This window comes from Notamacropus eugenii, chromosome 1 (assembly GCF_028372415.1).
Source record: "Notamacropus eugenii isolate mMacEug1 chromosome 1, mMacEug1.pri_v2, whole genome shotgun sequence".
NCBI lineage: Eukaryota > Metazoa > Chordata > Mammalia > Diprotodontia > Macropodidae > Notamacropus > Notamacropus eugenii.
The window spans coordinates 413,871,215-413,886,079 of record NC_092872.1 but is presented as its reverse complement, the minus strand read 5'-3'; the positions used below and the strand labels follow the sequence as shown (position 1 = coordinate 413,886,079).

Genomic DNA, 14,865 nt, shown 5'->3' with positions numbered 1-14,865 from the left:
TTTGCATGCGTGTATATTTTCCAGAGCTGGTTGTTAAACATTTGCCAAAATACCCTTACCTAGACTAGAATTCAAGAGACCTGGGTTTGAGAACTTGCTCTGACACTTGTTAGCTGAATAGTCTTAGGCATCCACGTTGAGCTTCACCACCCTGATCTTCAATTTATGCTAGTGCAAAATGGAGATAACGTTCATGCTTCCTCCCTTGCTAGGTGTTGGGTAGAAAGTGCTTTGCAAACCTTAAAGCATTATAAATCTGTGAGTTAGGATTACAGTGAGATGGAGGCAGGGGAGAGGCCGTTGGACACCATGCACCAAATACTTTATCCATTGTGGAATAGGTTGTAAGAGGGTTGGATCTGTCCTGCTGATTCCCAACCAATCAGTGTTTATCGATCCCATTCCATCCCACTCCATTTCATTCCATGAAACGTGTATTTGTTGGTCCTATCCCATTGCTTCTTGTTTCATCCCATCAGTGTGTTTATTGAGCCTATCCTATACTCCAATCCCTTTTCATTTATTTACTTATTCCATCTTCTCCACATGCAATCTGTTTATTGATCCTTTCCTTTCCAGTGCCATTTATGCTGTGTATACAGATCTCAACCTATCCCATTTCATTTCATCCTGTGAAATCTGTTCATGGATTCTACCCATAGCTTCCCATCCCTCTGCATTCAGTCTGTGTGTCCACTCCATTGCCAGGAGTACCAAGGAAGCTAGATGAGATAGTTAAGTACTGTATTGCTTCAGAAAAGGGAGCTAGGTTTCATCTGGGGTGTTCAGGGAAGATCATTAATCTCAAGCAGTGGTGAATGGTAGACTGTCATGAGAAAGGGAGGAGATAATTCCACTGTCTAGTGTCTGGGTCAGATACTATCTGGAATACTATACTCAGTTATGGGTATCACATTGGGGCGCAGCCACAAAAGGACAAGTAGAACGGCAATAGACTGTAGACTCCATTAGAGGAAGGCTGGATGAGGAACTATGAGTGGTGAACCCAGGGGGACATGGAGTGGAATGGTATGATCCCTTTTCACAGAGCAGATCCATATGCCCTCAGAGGACAAGGAGATAGTGGTGGGTGGCAGCAGGAGAGTTGCAGAGAGATTTCAGTTCAATTGAAGAAAAAACTTCCTAACAATTAAAGTGGCCCAAAAGTGAGCTGGGCCCTCTGTCACTGGTGATCTTTGAGCAGACTCTGGATGAACATTTCTTGGGAAATATTAGAGGAGGTTCCAGTGTAGGTCTTCAGGTTGGACTCTAAGGACCCTTCTGACCCAGGAATTCTATGATTTTCTGAAGGCTTCCTGGAAGAGGAGTGACAGCCTCAAACACTGGGTGGGATTTAGCTCAATAGCATTCAGTGTGGCATATTTCAGATGGATGGAGAACAGCATGAGCAAAACCATGGAGGTAGTAAATGATCATTTGGGCAGGATACCGGGATAAAGTTGTGGCTGGGGGCAGAGTGGTGGTGACAGATTATAGAGAGTCTAGAAAAAGCCAAGTTTGGGTAGTCAATAAGATATTGCTACATATATTGAAAGCACAGGAATGGAGGCAGCTAGGTAGGTGGCTCAGTGGATACAGTGCTGGGCCTAGAGCCAGGAAGACCTGAGTACAAATCCAGCCTCGGAGACTCACTAGCTACATGACACTGAGCAAGTCATTTAACCCGTTGGCCTAATCCACAGTTGGAAAAGGCAAACCATTCTAATATCTTTGCCAAGAAAACCTCACACAAGGTCACAAAGAGTTGGACATGACTAAACAGTAATGTTTCAATCAGATCTGCACATCACTACCTGAGTGATCTTGGGCAAATTACTTAACTTTATTCAATCTCAGTTTCCTAATCCGTTAAATCAAGGCATTGGTTTAAATTTCCTTCCAGCTCTAAATCCTAGAGTCCTAATCCTAGTAGCATTTTCAGGGAGGACTAATTGTTGAGAGGAAGTGGAAGCAGAGAGAATATGGAGGAGGCTGCAATCCAGGGGAGGGCTGATGAAAGTTCAGTGATGAGGACGGTGGCACTGAGAATAGAGAGGAAGTGAAGAGCCATCTTCTTGGAGGAAGAATTGACAGGCTTGGGAGACAGACAAGATGTGAGATAAGAGACAGAAAAGAATCAGATATGACTAGGGTTTTGAGCCTGAGCATCTGGGCATCAACAGAAACTGAAAATGTGTTAGAAGCAGTTTGGGGGGAGGGGAGAACATGAATAATTTGTTTTGGGACCTGTTGAATTTGCAATGATGGAGGATAGCCAGGTGAAGACAATAATGCAGTTTCATATCACTTCAGCGCTTTGAGGGGCACTTTCCTCACAACCTCCATGAAGAAAGTATTACTATTCCTTGAGGAGCTGAGACTCAGAAGACTAAGTGACTTCTCCATTATCACATAGTGCGAAGGGTTAGAACTGAACCTTGACCTCAACTCGTTTAACTCCAAAGTCAGTCCTCTTCCCTCTATTCTACATTACACCCTGTGTCCAGCAGTTGGAACATGCTGGACTGGGGCCAAAGAAAGAGGTCAGGACTGGACATATAGATTTAGGAGTCATCTGCCTTAGAACTGAAGCCACAAGTGTGGATGACTTTGCCAGTCAAGCAAAAGAAAGAAGATAAAGGAGAATGAGAAAAAAAGGAGAAAGGATTGAAAGAAAGGGGTCTAGATACAGGGGTGGGGAACCTGCAGCCTTGAGGCCACATGTGGCTTTCTAGGTCCTTGAGAGAGACCTTTTGACCGAGTCCAAGTTTTCCAGATCCTCTAATTAAGGGGATTTGTTTTGTGAAGTTCTAAAACCTATATTTAGGGAGTGGGAGAAAAAGTCAGGTGCCAGGCATGGGCTTCAGAAGCATTTCCAAGGTATAGGATATGAACCCTAAGCTGCAAATCCTGAGCCCAATCCATTCTTGAACCTGTTTATATTTGGATCATCTCACCCTTGGCCACCTTATGGTACCATGTTTATGTCTTGATATAATGGAAGGAGGAAAACTTGGGGACCAGAACAAAGACTGGAATTGGAGATGAGACCTGGGCTTGAATTTTGGCTCTCCTAATTAGTAGCTGTGTAAGGACTGGCAAGGTCATCTAACTTTTCCAAGTCTTAATTTTCCTCATCTGTAAGATCGAGACAGTAATAACTGCAGTCGCCACTTCCTAGGGCTTTTGTGGGGAAAAGGATATGTGAATTCTTAGTCCAGGCTCATGGAACCTTGGACAAATCACTTGTCCCTGAAGCTCAATTTCTTCTAAAAATGGATAGCAATCCCTGTTCTTCCACCATCCCATGGCAGTTGGGAAGGTTCCAGTGAGACAATAAGGCTGACTGGAGTGGTACAGGAAGTGCTAAGGGCTCTTGAAGTCAGAGGCTTTAGAGCCAGAAGGGACCTGCAGGTCCATCCCTCGCCTGTTAAAGACGAGGAGACTCGGATTGTTCTTGGTCAGAACTTTTTCCCTATCTGGCTCTTACAATATGACAAGCATGGGTCCATTGTGGGGGAAGGAGCATGTTTTCAATCTTGACTTGTGCAGGAATGGGAAGGGTTAGTAACATGGTCAGAGTTCTGTAAAGCGCTCTCAACATCATGCTATGTGTGATGCTTGTCTGGAACCTGGGGCTCCTCCACGCAGGCCTTTCACATTTCTGAAGATGACCTTTTCCGGGCCTTCCAAGACTGAGGGAAAACCCTGAAAGAAGGCTGCCACAAGGGGACTTTGAGCTGCAGACAGCACCCAGCCTCCCTTAACTACAGGACGGCTGGGCAGCAGCTGCCATTGGGACTTTCATGCGGCAGAGGCAGAGTAGAGAGAGCAGATCCAGGGGATCAGGGCCCAGGGAAACCTGATCTATCCTTTGAGAATAGGGACGTGCTGCCTGGCCCAGCCTGGGCTGAAACCCCAGCCCAGGACTCAGGGACAGGAACAGCTGTGACCTAGGCCCCCCACACCGCCCTTTGCCTCCTCCCACACTCCAGGCTGCTTGGTGCCCAAGAGGCTGGCCAGGTGGTGGGCGGGGCGGGCAGACCATCCCCAAGAGCCAGTACTTGAAGCTGACTTTCCCAGCGTGGGAGCTGCAGAGCCAGTGGGCTCAGTTTCAGACCTGGCTAGGCTTCCTGGTCACGCTGGGTTAATGGGGCGGCTGAGTTAATACTGAACAGATGGGGGAGGATTGTGGGCATGGGTGGAGTTGGTGTGTGTGTGGGGGGAGACCTCTATCCCAACTGTCCCTGACCAGATCCCATGGGAACAGGATCTCAAACTCTGCCCCATCTCCCTGTCTCTAGGAGGACAATCCAGTGTCAAAGACATGCACATATCACACACATACATGTAGAGAGACACAGATAATCACAGGACATAGAACTGGAATGAATAAAATGTTAGAGCTGAACAGAGCCTTATAACATAAAATGTCAGAGCTGGAAGAGACCTTAGAACCAAAGATATTAGAGTGAGAAGGAACCTTAGAGTATAGAACAAGCCATTAGAGACGTATGGGAAATCTTGAATCTTGACTCCTGTAATTAGTAGCTGTGTAAGGACTGGCAAGTCATCTAATCTCTCCAAGTCTTAATTTTCCTCATTTGTAAAATGGAAATACAATAACTGCCCCACCTACCTGGTATGTGTTAAAGATATATGGGTAAACCTGGAATGTAGAATACATAATGTTGGAGCTGGAAGAGACCTGAGAGAACATCTTGCCCAGTACATTCATTGTAGAGAAGAAGCAGGGCTGGTGAAGGAAAGGGATGAGATCCCTCAGTTAGTTAGTGATAGAACCAAGACCAGCACCCAGAAAGATAAAGATGGATGAAAGACACACAGCTGTCGCTTGCACAGTCAGCTCACTCAGCTGAACAATACAGCCAGTTTAAGAGATAGCTGAGGGGCTGGTTTTCAAGAGGTTAACCCAGGCACACATTCTAACAGGAACATGTCTAGGATAAGGAAAGAATACTCGTGACCTGGGTGTCAGGCCCAAAGACCAGGTGGGCCTAAGCTGATTCCTCTGATGAATAGAAAGAATGCTGGTGAGCAGTTGGGTGGCGCACTGGCCCTGGAGTCAGGAGGATTTGAGTTTGAATCTGACCTCAGACATGTACTAGCTGTGTGATCTTGGGCACTTCACTTAACCCCAATTGCCTCTTAAAAAAAAAAAAAAGAAAAGAAGATTGCTGGATTGGAGTTGGGAGTGTTAGGATTTATGTCCCAGCTCTTCCAACAACTTGCCGACTTGGGCAAATCTCTTCCTCTCCCCATGCCTGGAGAAGCACAGAGTCTAAACGGACTACAGCAGGATTCTGGGTCAGTCCTTTTTTTCATTTGTGCCTCCTGATGTCTTAAAAACCACCTGTTGCTGCCAGGCTTCCTTCCTACTCCCCCTCCCTGCCCCTGAGCCTATCCTAAAGTGGGTCTCTCTCTCCTCTATCCCCCATTCCCACTCTGTCAAGCCTCACAATTCCATCCTTCAGGTTACCCACAAACCCTAATCCTGCCCTAGGGCAAAAGCCAGGTATGCAAAGGTCTATTCCAAAAAATAATTTATCAAAGGTCATATATATGCATAGACACATTATGTACATCAATATTCCCTGGGGTCAGGGGAAGGGAAAAGAAGGGAAGGAGAAGGGAGACAAAGGGAGGTGAGGGAAGACTTTTAGATAGGGCTGGGTCCTTCCAGGGACAACTTCAGGTAAAAAGGACCTGTGTCTGTCCCTCAATGATACTGGGCTCTGGTAAAAAAAACAAAAAGCAAGGCACAACTGTATTGAATAGGCAGCCATTCAAGGTTAGACCTATTCTTAGCCTTCTTAAGGGAAGGCCAGGGACCAGAGGGAAAGTTCCAGGGCAAAGTCAAGTTCTTGAGACAAGCAACAGAGCCCAAGACCAGGTATTCATATCATTGCTGTCTCAGTTCACAGCTGGTTCGGTTCACCTCATGTCCTTACACTGTGGTAGATGAAGGGACTTGGGCCCAGACTCCCCAGGGCCAGGGGCTCATGGGTGAAGACAGAGTCATTGGAAGAGCAGGTGCTGCTGGTGTCCTCGCCGGCTGGGGAGTACTGCTCGAAAGGCATTGAGAGGTCCAGGTACTGTGGCAGGGAGGAATCAGCAATGGAGGAGGAAGGAGAAGCAGTCTTAGCTAGGCTGGCCCACAGCAGAAATCCAGGTCTGCTTGAGCTGGCCCTGGAGATTTCATCCCCGTCCTGCCATCTCTGACCTTGAAGACCCCGCCCTAGACCTGTTCTGGGCCTTTCCTTTGCCTCTCCTTCCACCTCCCTTCAGCTATAGTCTCCTGATGGACCCTGGAAGGAGAGGTTGGGCTCCTTCCTTATCACACCCACATCATCTATCTGGTTTGGGTTAGAAATCCAAATTAAATATTCAATAAAAACAATAACTTCTATTTCTGTAGCACAAACTACCTTCCCTAAACAGCTTTCACAGGTGTGAAGGTGATTCTCCCCATTAAACAGATGAGGGATCAGAAGTTCAGGATGAGGTCACATAGCTAGGAAGTAGAAGTGGGACCTGAAGTGGGGCGGTCTAACTATATCGCACTGTCCTGACTAAGGCCTGGGGAAAGTAGTACTCAAGTGTGTTTGGGGGAGGGGGAGGACTGGGGAGAGGTCAGACATGGGAGTGAGTGCCCACCTCCTCAGAGACGGCTGTCAGGATCTTGTTCAGGGCCTCAACCAGCTGCTTGAAGGTAGGTCTCTGGGAGGGTATGGCATGCCAGCACTCACGCATCAGCATGTACCTGGGGCAGACAGGGGAAGGGGTCAAGGACCTGGAGGGGATGAAGAGACTATGGGCTAAGAGGAAGAGTTAGAATAAGAAAGGAGGATCAGAGCACCAGGGGAATGGGAGGGGTTATAGCTTCAAAGGAGAAGGGACAAGCAGGGGACTCACAGGGGAAAGAAATGGGGAATCAGAGAATAAGGAAGGGGGCTCACAGCTCTGGGGGGCAGTGGGAAGGCCGGTCCATACGATGTCCTTCTCTCAGCAGTGAGAAGAGCTCTTCTACAGGGATACCAGGGTATGGGGAGCCACCCAGGGTAAAAATCTCCCACAGCAGGATCCCAAAGGACCACCTAGGGGGAGGGAGGACAGAATTGGAGTTAGCTTGGGCCATGATGGATTCTACATCCCTCACTCCCATCCAAGAGCCAAGGGAAACCATCACTGACTTCAAGTTAGGAGATCCCAGACTGGGATCAGGGGAGGAGTGGAAGGTAGGGCTGGAAACTTGGAATCCTAGGTCTATAGCTAGGACCCCCCAGGTCTAAAGATCCTAGGTCATGGGGCAACATTAGGTGTTACATAGTATACATTTAATAAAGGCTTGACAACTGGTTAACTGAAACACTGTACAGAGTAAAGGAATAACAAAGCTGGAAGGAACCTTAAGCATCATCCAAACCAACCCTTTCATTTTATGGAGGAAACTGAGGCACAGTGAAGGCACTTACAGTGAAGGGAAGTGATATGCCCAGAGTCACACAGTAAGTTAGTGGCAGAAACAGGATTAGAACTCAGCACTCGCACCTTCCCATTTCAGTGAAAGGGGGAAACATGCTCATTCAGAGCTCCAGGGCTCCCAGAACTTACACATCACTCTGGTGAGTGTAGACTCGGTCAAACAGGGCTTCAGGTGCCATCCACTTGACAGGCAGGCGGCCCTACAGTGGAGAACAGGACAAGGGTACTCATGGCTGGGGTCCCTGCCTGTAATGCTTTAAGGTCTCAGGAGGAGAAGGCAGAAAGGCAGCTTTTGTGCATGCACGTGTATATGTGTGAGAGGGAGAGGGAGGGAGGGAAGACTGAGAGAAAGGCTAAGAGAGACAGACAGAAAAGGAGGGAGGGGGAAAAGAGGGAGGAAAAGAGAGGCAGAATCAGACAGAGAGAGATGAAGGAGAGACAGAGAAAAGTGAGGGAGAGAGAGAGAAAGGCAGAGAAGAGAGAGGGAAGGAAGAGGAAGGAAAAGAGAATCAGAGACAAAGAAGGAGGGAGGAGAGAGAGAGGGAAGTAGGAAGAGAAAAGGAAGGAAGGAAAGAGGGGAGTTGGGCAGCTAGGTCACAATCCTCTTAGATCACTAGGGGGTCCTAAGCTGATCCTTAGAATGTAACTTGAGGTGACTGATTTGGAAGGAAGGAGAGCAGGGAGAAGCAGGCCTGGGTCCTTAGGTGTCTGTGTTCTTCTGAGAGGTGTCGCAGGGAAAGTCTCCTGCATTGGAATGTCTGATAAATTGCCTATGGTCTCAGACAAAGTCTATATCCAAAGGATGGGCACTAATAAGGTAAATGACTTCTGAGTCCTTTCCGTATTTTTTCTGCTGGGTCTGGATCACAGGTCACAGAGAGATCTTTGCATGACCCCTTCACATGTGGCCACTTGATTTCTTGCTCCCCCGCCTCTATTTTCACCCTTTACTCAGACATCCTTGTACCTTCTCCCCTGACCCTTCTCTCCTCCAGGCAGACCTCCTTGACTCACTCACATTGCTGGTTTTCTTGTAGTAGTCGATGTCATGAACTCCCCGGGCCAGGCCAAAGTCCGCAATCTTCATCACACTGTCCTCAGTAACCAGCACGTTTCGGGCAGCCAGGTCCCTGTGTATGCACTGGGATGGGGCAGCAAGGGAAAAATCTCAGAGCAGGCAAATACTCTCCTTAATTCCCAGTCCTCTCATCATAGAGGAAGGGATGGTTTTCTTAGCCGAAAAAGCATCCACCCACCCCCTCACTACACCATAGCCTGCGTCTTCTTTTCTAGATGTGGAAACATCTGATATGGCCTTCTGCTCCAGGGGGAATGGCATGAGTAGAGAGTGTTCACTGTTTCTCCAAAGGTCAAACACATAGACACTCAAGTATGTCTAGAAGAGAGTTTGGGGAAACTCCAGAGACAACTATAGATTTTGCAGTAGAAAGAGCTCTAGGCTAATGGAATGACAAGATTTTAGAACCTGAAAAGATCACAGAGGCTGGATTTGAACCCACAACCTTTAACTCCAAATTCAGTGCTCTTTCTACTATGCCACATTGTCTCCAGGAAAACTACTGGGTTGTAATGCTGGCTCTGATCCTTAATAGCCTTATGTTACCTCTCTAAGTAGCAGTTTCCTCATCTGTAATGGGAACAGTCCATACATGTAACCCCTTGACCTCACAGGATTTTGTGAAGGAAGTGATTTCTAAGCCTTACTATGCTACAGAGACAGAACTGTTATTACTATGGAACTTGAAAAGGTCTGTGATGTCACCAGGGTAGGTGATTCCTTCATGGATGTAGATCCTAGCCCCCTCTCTCCATGCCTTAGTTGCATGGTTTACTGGCACCGAGCTTCTGTGGCGATGGGCTTCTCTGCGCTTAGTCTGTCACTTGGCTCATTCTCAAACCTTTTCAACTTTGGAGACTCTCTCAGTTTTAATTCATCTACACTGTGATTTGGCATCATAGGAGGCTATTGAAGGACCCTCCTTATCATCATCATCTCTTGAGCTGTTCTCCCTTGTGCCCTCACCTTCCGAGACTCCAGATATTCCATGCCCCGGGCCACTTGGTAGGCACAAGAGACCAGGTCCTGGAAAGACAGCTGTTCCTCGGGGGTCCTGGGTGCATCCAAGGTGTAGTCAGGAGTAGGTGGTCTTCTTGCCCGAAGGTACTCTCGGAGGTTGCCTTTGGCAGCAAATTCTACAATCACGTACAAGGGCCCTGTGATAGGATAGCAAGATCATAGATTGAGTTGGAAGGGTACTCAGAAATCATCTAATCCAAGCCCTTAATTTGACAGATGAGGAAACTGAGGCTCAGGGAGAGTAAGTGACTTGTCTCAGGTCACACAACTAGTAAGTGGTCAGACTAAGATTGCAGCCCAGGTCCTGAGATTTCAAATTCAGCACTGCCTTCTCACCACCCAGTGGATTCTTTCTTCTCCCCACCTCCCCTGGCACAGGTTCTCTGCCTCCTCTTGCCCCCTGGTCCCACCTTCCTGGGTGCAGACCCCCAGCAGATTGATAATATTCTTGTGCCGGCCAATAAGCTTCATCATCTCCATCTCAGAGATCAGGTCTGCCAGGTCTTTGTCGGAGGCATTGTCTGTAGCAGATGACACACAGGGAGGGAGGGGATGGAGTCAGGGCATGGAGTGTGGGCACCATAGAAGTAGAGGGGTGGAAGTGCCCCTCCTTTGGGGCCCAGATCCAACACTACCTCCTCCAGGAAGCCTTCCCTGATTCCGCTCCCCATTATCCTCCCAGGAAGAAGTGATCCCTTTTCCTTGATTCTTAGGATTTGAAGCTGGGCAGGACTCTTCTCAGAACATAAAACACAGAATGTTAGGGCTGAAAAGGACCTTCAAGGTCATATAAGACCAACGATCATTTTAGAGATGAGAAAAATGAGGTCCAGATAGGGAAAGAGACTTGATAAATTTCACAGTGGTAGAGCCTGGATTTGAACCCATATCTAACACCAAATCCAGAGCTCCTTCCACTGCCCCCCAGCTGCCTTTCCCACTCAGGCTATTCTGTCTGTTCCTTCTTGTGTGCTCTAAACTAGGTATACACCTCCTCTCCTCTCCCTCCCATTACCACTAGACATGGTACTGAGCACAGGATCCTGCATCCAGCAGGAACTTAAGAGAAGTCTGTTACGTTGTATTGGTGGGGAATGCAGGGCTAGAGGATGTTGTAGAAGACACAGAGGATGGCATTGGAGACAAAAAAGATACTTGCCTGGGGCCATGCTCCTCACTCACCTTTCAGCATTTTGATGGCCACTGTGGCGGCCCCATCTGGTTGCTGAGGGTCCATGCCATAGGCCTCTGCCCGCACCACCTGCCCAAAACAGCCCTCACCAAGGGGTTTCCCTAGCACCAGCCTAGAGAGACAGAGACCAAAGGCCTTACCTGGGACACCAGCCTCAGCTTCATGCCCATGAAGAACAGAAGGCAGGGAGTTAAAGTACCCAGTGGTGTTGCCCATCTTCCACCAGACTCCCTTGGAGTTAAAGCTGGCTCACTCAGGTCTGCCCCCTGCTCAGGCTTCCCCATCATCCTCTAACCCCCTTTTTCTTCCTGCCTTCCACTCCCCAGTTAAGTAGGAAAAAAACCACAGGAGAATGCATTTAGGATGCAAGGGTGGGGATGGGAGAGCATGACCTGCATCTGGTTCAGGGACTGCCTGGTGGTTGGATGGGTGGGGGTCCAGAAAAAGCTCCAATGGAACCCACCTGTCCCGGGGAAACTCCCACTTGGCATCAAGTGGCAGGTCCAGCTCCACAAAGCCAGGAAGCATAGGGGTACAGCTGGAAGACAGGCGACCTCCTCGAACAAGGGAGGAACTCAGCTTTCCTGATGAGCCTGACTCCAGGGAGAACTGTCAGGGTAGAGAAACCAGATCAGCGAAGGTCAAATGGACAGAAAGAAGACCATGCCAGCGAAGGCACAGGGGTGGGGAGGCCAAGAGGGTGTGAGGGGAGAGATCCAGGACAGTGAAGGTTCAGGGAGCAAGGGAAAAAACCCAGGTCAGTGAAAGTCTAGAGGACAGAAGGTGGAACACAGGACTGGAAGGGGCTGGGAGGTCCCCACTGCCTGTGTCTCAGGACTCCCTCTCCCAAGAAGCTGAGTGGAGCCAGTCATGTACCTGTCTGATGAGGGGGAAGCGTGAAAGCTTCTGTACAGCAAGGGGCTGGCGAGACGTCCGGCTGGACAGCGTCTGCCCCCAGCACAGCCCAGCAATGGTCAGGATCACAACCACAGCCAACGAGCCTGACGTGTACATGACGATGTCTGTGACCTTCACCTCTGACGCTGCAGCTTCCCATGCCAGCCCCTCTTCTGTCCCACACAGGCCAGCACAGATACATACAGTGTGTTAGCATTTCAGGGAGTGGGGTTTTATCATTTACACACTGCTACCCCCTCCCAACACACACAAATATGCACACAAAGGAAACTTGCAAACTGAATTCTTTGCTACGAGTACTTGTGTACATACCAACTCAGATGCCTAAACTACCACACGCATGCACCCATGTGCACACACATGCTTTCTCCCTCTGCCCCACCCCCCTGCCCAGCTCATTCCAGCCTGGGAGGTGGATCAGAACCTAGAATCCCCTGGGCCTGGAACCTTGTTCTATATAGAACCCCGGTTGCCAGGGCCTTACCGGGTAGTACCGTGAGCCAGGCTGATTGATAGGAGAGGCCGATGGAGTTACCAGCCAGGCAGGTGTATTCACCTGCATCCTCTGCTGACACGTTACGTAAGTACAAGACCTCTACCTCTGAGCTGTTGATATCTGCAGTCTGCAGGAAAAGATGAGGATGCAGAGGGGGGCAGAGCAAAGCCAGAACACTGGGGGTGCCCTAAGTCACATGGACTCCTTCTATGCCCCTCCCCCAGGTTAGTCGGATCCCCCTTCCCCCTCTCCTAGTCAGGCAACAAGCATCATTTAAGTGCTTCCTATGTACCAGGTACTGTGCTAAGCACTGGGGGTACAAACCAGGGGCAAAAACAGAGTCCCTGCCCTCAAGGAGCTCACATTCCACAGCGGGAGACAACATGCAAACAACTATGTGCATAAGAGATACATATGGTGTAATAAAAGGCAATCTCATGGGGGAAGCGATATCAGAGAGGGGCCTGGGAAAAGCCTTCCACAAATGGTGGTCTTAGAGCTGAATCTTTAGGGGAAGCAGGAAGTAGGGGGAGAGCATTCCCAGGCTGGTTGGGCCCCCCTACCTACCTTGAGCACCTGCACAAAGGGGAAGCCGTCAGCCCCAAAGCTGCTCCCATTGACCTCGATGTGCTTCAGCCACTGGATGTGGGGCTGGGCATCGCTGTACACTTTGCACAGGAGCTCTACGTCGCTGCCAACTACAGCTGTGGTGTTGGCGGGCAGGCCAGCCTGCAGGATGGGCCGGTGTGGGGAGCGCTCTGCAGGTGGGGAGCAGGGTCAAAGCTGGCCCCTGACCTCCCTCCCAAGGCCAGCCAAGGCTCCAAAGCACAGTGTTTACAGCTGGAAAGAGCCTTGGAGGTCAACTCCCCTTACCCCATCATTTTACAGAACATACTGAGGCTACGGAAAGGAAGTGACTTACCAAGTTTCTATAGCAGGGGTTGAACTAGGATCTTTTGACTTCTAGTTTCCCTCATCCCTTCCCTACTTCAGAGAAGACCAACCCATGGCATCTGCACCCCACCTTGTCCCTCCCCTAGTATCTCAGGCCATCGCTCACCCAGCACGTCTAGGAGGTAGTTGTATCGGAGACTCCCCAAGGCATTCTCTACCACACAGGTGTAAGTTCCACGGTCTGAGGGTACCACACTTTCCATGACGAGACTCCAGTGCTGATGTCTGAGCTGGAGGGAGAATGAGTGGCCCAGCCGGACCCCAAGAATGAGAAGACAGCAGCCAGAAAGACTTATCCACATGTATCTGTAGGTCTTATATTTGCAAGCACATGTGCACATGTATGTCCTTACACACAGACATGGGTACAGACAATCCCCCACCCCACACAGGACAGAAGAGCAGAATCTGTTCATCTGTCTCTGCAGACCCATATCAACACATGCATTCCTGGGCCTTGTCAGTGAGAGGGCAAAAGTTACAAACTCTGGTCCCTAGGTATCCACAGTTCTTACACATGGAGATGCACAGAAAACATGTATTTTTACACAGATATAAGTAGACATGTGCATGTCCTTACACATAGACTATATAGGCACATATCTTGGCAATTATCAGTGGGATGGTGGCAGACAGTCATATTTTCTATGATACTTGTAAATGCAGACACATCCCCTTCCCCACCTTGACTGGGCAATCCCTTGTGTGCGGTCACACATGAGAGATCAAAGACAGTGCACACAGTTTCTAGCCTGAGACATACATACCCTGTTCTCAGTAGGACAGAGTTGGGCTGACTGAACTGCTTAGGGAGGATACCACTAGAGCTCTGTAAGGTATGGAGAACTCTGAAAGGGGAGCCAGGGGTGGCCAGACACATTTTGCCTCAATCACAATTTTTCCAGCTGAGGTGCTATAGGGTGTAGCAGATTGGGTTAGGTCCTGACTCTGCCACTTAATGTTACCTTGGGCAAATCACTTAATTTTTCTGGGCCTCAGCTTCCTCACCTGTAAAAGGGGAATAATGCTTGCCCTATGTAACATAACCCATGATGATTGGGGAGGAAATGTTATTGTGAGACTCCCAAGAAGTTTGGTTTCATTTATACCCTAGGTGACGGGAGCTCCAATGGTCTGCCCACAAGGAGCAAGCAGTTGGGATTAAGGCTGCGCAAGGGGTGAGGTCCAGGCTAAGATTTCCTACTCTGTCTCCCACGTTCTCACCCGGATGCCCCCAATTCGGTGCTCTCCATGGAAGTCTTCTCCATTCTTCAGCCAGCGGATAGTGGGCATCGGGTTGCCTGCAGCTGGGCACCGAAACTTGACTGTATTGCCAGCAGGCACTGCATGCAGCTTCTTCTCCATGCGATGGGGATGTGTCCAGTAGGGACCTATGGGGAACACGAAGGCTGGAGGGCCATCTCAATAGAAAGGGACATTTCCATCTCCACTGGCCTAGTAATGTCTGAGTGGAAAAGGGCCTTGGAGCTCAGCTGGTCTAACTTGAACCTGAAAAAGGATTCCCTTCATGGTTGAAGGTAGTGGTATTGTAAAACTCTTATGAACACCTTCAGTGACTGGGAACTCACTACTTACAAGCAGCCCATTCCCCTTCTGGGCAGTGCTGACTGTTAGGAAAGTCGAGTCTTGGAACGTTTTGAAACCTGGCTCCCTACATCTTCACCCCACTGCCTTAGATCT

General features: G+C 49.1%; 1 protein-coding gene and 1 long non-coding RNA gene across 3 annotated transcripts in view; one reads left to right on the top strand and one right to left on the bottom strand.

Annotated features, from left to right (window-relative positions):
- Positions 1-5,547: 5,547 nt before the first annotated feature.
- The window catches only part of FGFR4 (fibroblast growth factor receptor 4), a 47,841-nt gene continuing 38,523 nt past the window's right edge, over positions 5,548-14,865 (bottom strand). For both annotated transcript variants that reach the window (XM_072631116.1, XM_072631115.1), the window contains exons 5-18: positions 14,389-14,555; positions 13,271-13,394; positions 12,778-12,968; positions 12,199-12,337; positions 11,673-11,866; positions 11,260-11,405; positions 10,787-10,908; positions 10,015-10,125; positions 9,551-9,741; positions 8,525-8,647; positions 7,636-7,706; positions 6,981-7,118; positions 6,679-6,784; positions 5,548-6,116 (exon numbers count right to left, since the gene is read on the bottom strand). In XM_072631116.1, coding sequence (XP_072487217.1) covers positions 5,961-6,116; positions 6,679-6,784; positions 6,981-7,118; positions 7,636-7,706; positions 8,525-8,647; positions 9,551-9,741; positions 10,015-10,125; positions 10,787-10,908; positions 11,260-11,405; positions 11,673-11,866; positions 12,199-12,337; positions 12,778-12,968; positions 13,271-13,394; positions 14,389-14,555 — 1,979 coding nt within the window. In that variant the 3' untranslated portion in view covers positions 5,548-5,960. The remainder of the gene's footprint in view (positions 6,117-6,678; positions 6,785-6,980; positions 7,119-7,635; positions 7,707-8,524; positions 8,648-9,550; positions 9,742-10,014; positions 10,126-10,786; positions 10,909-11,259; positions 11,406-11,672; positions 11,867-12,198; positions 12,338-12,777; positions 12,969-13,270; positions 13,395-14,388; positions 14,556-14,865) is intronic.
- LOC140518751 (uncharacterized) lies at positions 13,260-14,734 on the top strand. The gene is made up of 2 exons (XR_011972002.1): positions 13,260-13,472; positions 14,279-14,734. It is a non-coding gene; the product is annotated as an uncharacterized lncRNA (long non-coding RNA).